At 38.0% G+C, this 3,813-nt stretch overlaps 1 protein-coding gene across 11 annotated transcripts in view; it reads left to right on the top strand.

The window, feature by feature from the left end:
* The window catches only part of LOC103151000 (SRC kinase signaling inhibitor 1-like), a 107,341-nt gene that overhangs the window by 87,547 nt on the left and 15,981 nt on the right, over window positions 1-3,813 (top strand). For all 11 annotated transcript variants that reach the window (XM_016681046.1, XM_016681036.1, XM_016681025.1 and 8 more), the window contains 3 exons: window positions 232-407; window positions 1,209-1,339; window positions 2,741-2,888. In XM_016681046.1, coding sequence (XP_016536532.1) covers window positions 232-407; window positions 1,209-1,339; window positions 2,741-2,888 — 455 coding nt within the window. The remainder of the gene's footprint in view (window positions 1-231; window positions 408-1,208; window positions 1,340-2,740; window positions 2,889-3,813) is intronic.

Below are 3,813 nucleotides of genomic sequence, written 5' to 3'. Positions count from 1 at the left end.
TATATATAAGTAAAGGAAAAGTACGACACTTTCCACTAACAAATCAGAATTTAAAGCACCTAATGTAATGGAATGGGTAGAGCTCGTCTCAGGAGTTACTACTGCTATAAATATTTATACTTTTAAGATCTGACATTTTTTCCTAATTTGTAGTCTTTTTTTATTATTACTTAAAATACTCAATTTCTAAAAAAAAAAATAAAACTAAGTAAAAAGACATGTTTTTTTCAGCTGGAGAACCAGGACTCCGTTCTGTCTCTACTGCGTCAGACTGAGTCTGAGCTGAGCCTCATGATGCTGGACGCCATGCGACCCCAGGAGGACCCGCTCCAAAGACAGCGGCTCCTAGTGGAAGAGGAACGGCTGAAGTACTTGAACCAGGAGGAGCTGCTCATCCAGCAACTGCAGTGAGTTCAGAGCACAAATGACAGTTTGATCAGAATAAAAAATGCAAATAAAGAAATGGAAAGCGTTATGTTTATTAAGTCCATATGTCTGATTTGAAATTGTTTTTATTGGTTTGATTTAATATTCTAATTTTAAATGACATGTTTTTATTAGCTGTAAATGGAAAATTATAATTAACAGAAATAAGTTTTCAAGTATACATCGGAGTGTAAATGTTTATCATGAGTTTCACTCGGTGACAAAACTTCCTGAAATGACACCCCACAACACTTGTAGTTATTTTGGCAGCAAATGGGGATTCTACAAAATATTTACTAAAAAAGGGGTTTCACTTTTTTTTCTTTGGGATTTGTGGGGGGTTTAAATGGAGTCACATGTTGAAGTTTTATTTCCAGAATTCCTTAAATGAAATGTTGAAGAAAATAGTTTTATTTTTAGATGCTGACGAAACATGTTAACGTTCAGATCTGAACATTTATGACTTTTATTTCATTCTGTTGTGCAGGGTTTAGTTTAATTAGTTGCAGGCATGTTTGTTTTCTCCTTTTTTTTTTTTTTGCATGTCTCAATGATTATGAAGCCCCTGGAGAGTCAACGGTGGCTGTAGGTTCTAATTAGTTCCTTTTCTGTGTTAACCCAGATGTATACAGTAATTGCTGAACACATAGCAACTGGTCTGTAAAAGAATTTTTTTTTTCTTTTTGGTCCGTTGAGAAAATCATGTTGAATGTTGTGGAGGTCTCGTCTTAAACACTGAGCCACATTTATTCCTGAGGGTATTTGTTTTTGTTGTTTCACAGCGACCTGGAGAAATCTGTTGAGGAGCTGCAGAGGAACTCGTCTGTCAACCACGGCCTGGTGACGGAGCAAGAGGTGGAGCAGAAGAGCAAAGAGCTGAGGATGTTGGGAGAAACTCTCGCTGAACTCAAAAGTAGGTGCAGCTTTGCAAATTGGTTGCTTTCTAAACCCAGTGGATGTTCAGGATCCAGCTGAGGTTGATAAGAGAGTATCATGATCTTGAGTGAAAAGAAGTGCTGTAGTCTATTGCAGTGTCTAACAGTTTGTTTTTTTTAATGAACCTGTATTAACCTCCATTTATCTCCCCATCAAATCTAGTCCTACTGAAGAAAAGTATTCCCTTATCATGCCTGATTTTTGGTGTTCAGTGTTAATTTCTACCATATACAGTGTTTCGAATACAGGCAAAATCATTCAGTTTTATCTAATTTGACCAAAGCACCGTCTTCCACAGTTTTGCCCCGTCTCCTGCTTGATTTATGGGAAGTAGGACTTCTTATAGCTTTCCGCCACCTTTCATAAATGGCAGAATATTGTAACTCTGCCAACAGATTCTCTCATCTGAGCTGTGAATTTCTGCCACTCCTTCAAAACCTGATGGTTATACACCATTTTGTGCATTACCATGTCTATCACACATCTCAATTAAATAAGTTGAAGTTGGTGTTTTAATGTAAAAAAAAAAAGTTCAAGTACTTTTGAAAGGTACTTTAAACTGGTGAGACTAATCCTATGGAATAACATAGTCTTATAAATATTCAAAATGAAATATGAAATGGTATGTTGGTTTTAGTTGGAGGTTGTGGTTCAGGTGTGAGCAATTCAACATTAATATTTATGGCTCTTCCTACCATTTAATTGCTGTTCATGAAGTTTCAGCTTTGGCCTCTTGCCTTGCTGCCCTGACCTGTGTACTACTCTCTGTTCACTGACTATTAATGAGTTATTTTGAAGCTCAGTGGGGTTCATTATAGCGGAGTGTTATATCTGAACACTTGTTACCATGTCCAACAGATCCTACAAATGTGAGGAAGAAATTACCCTGAAAAAAAGAGCGAAATCGGATGGATGTTGTTGGGTTTCAAAGTAAATAACTTCCACAGAGACAACCATGGGATGAATCTGTTTTTAAAAATTTGGAGATGCAAAGCTGAGATGGTGCTGACTGCATTGTATGTTTTACTGAATACGATGCATACATTGAAAAAGTAATGTGTGATTGGATTGTTACAAATGTGAAAACAATCCAATTGCTTACATTAATGATGGCCAAGTCGATGTTAATCATCTCTGAGATTTTGGCTATTGATTTTGATACCCTGGTTTTTGAAGAGCTTAAAAGCACCTATCCTAATCTAATTACTGATTTATACAAAAATCAAAAAAAAAAAAAAACGATATTAATTGGTGAGACCTCATGTTGTTTAAATTTCTAATTAAAGTAGGCCAAGAATACAAGCCTGCTCTACCCTTTTCTAATAACATGACAAACGGGTTTCTCTCTTCATTTATCTCCTCCCCTTCTCTTCCTCAGACCAGTTCCCCAGCCTGCAGAGTAAGATGCGAGTGGTACTGAGGGTGGAGGTGGAGGCTGTTAAGTTCCTAAAAGAGGAGCCTCAACGCCTGGAAGCTCTACTGAAACGCTGCAACACCATGACTGATGCTCTCAGCACACTTCGCAGGTATTCACATCAAATGCTCCACTTTTTTTTTTATCAGATGGTTTCTTACTTTGATGTTAAACCAGTTTGGCTCTTGCAACACATTTCCGAATATGGAGCTTTTGTGCGTTTAATTTGAAAGCAACCAAAAAAAAGAGAAGTGGAACCATATCAAAATTATGCCCATACACAAAAGTAGAGTATGGAAACCTTACTGTTTCCATAGTAGTTAAAGGAAAAGTAGTCTGCCATGTGCAGATGAAAACATAGATTATATCAGTGGTTCCCAAACTTTTTCTCCTGGGCCCCCCCAGTGGTTTCCAAACTACTCCTGGGCCCCTGTTCTATCAGATAGCCATACGCTGTCAGGCTGGCCTACATGCAGTTAGTACGCATGCCCGCGCATTAAGAAGTCCGACCGTCAGTGGAGTTGTCAGTTCAGCATACGCAACAAGTTATGACGAAAATAAGTCATTAAATTGTCTTTAATATCACATAATATGATATCTAGATAAATATATATGCGTTGTCGTGGTTTCAAAGTGTATGTAAAGCAGGTCTGGCTGCCGCTGCAGTCAACTACAACACACACCCGTGTAAAACTCATTAATCTACTTAACCGCTAAGTCAGGATGTCATACAGCTGTTCATAACAAAGTGTATGATGATCTACATCATGATTCTATGTTGCTGATTAAATAAAATCATATGGTAATGACTGCTTATACATGTCAGAGTTAAGCATAGGACTATCTGACAATGTAGGCTGATCTGACAGAACACCCCCACTATGGATTACAAATAGTAGCTGTCTAGTTGAACGGCGTGTGTGAGCGAGGTGGGGCGGGGGGTAGGTATGAGGGGCCGTTTAGGACAAAATCTACGTTTTGTCTCTCACACACTACCAAAAACTCACGCACACTCAAAAAATACTCAAATTGCGTAT

This window comes from Poecilia formosa, unplaced genomic scaffold (genome assembly GCF_000485575.1).
Source record: "Poecilia formosa unplaced genomic scaffold, Poecilia_formosa-5.1.2 Scaffold7, whole genome shotgun sequence".
Lineage (NCBI taxonomy): Eukaryota > Metazoa > Chordata > Actinopteri > Cyprinodontiformes > Poeciliidae > Poecilia > Poecilia formosa.
Note: the sequence above shows the minus strand (reverse complement) of the source record. Positions and strands in the feature narration are given on the sequence as shown.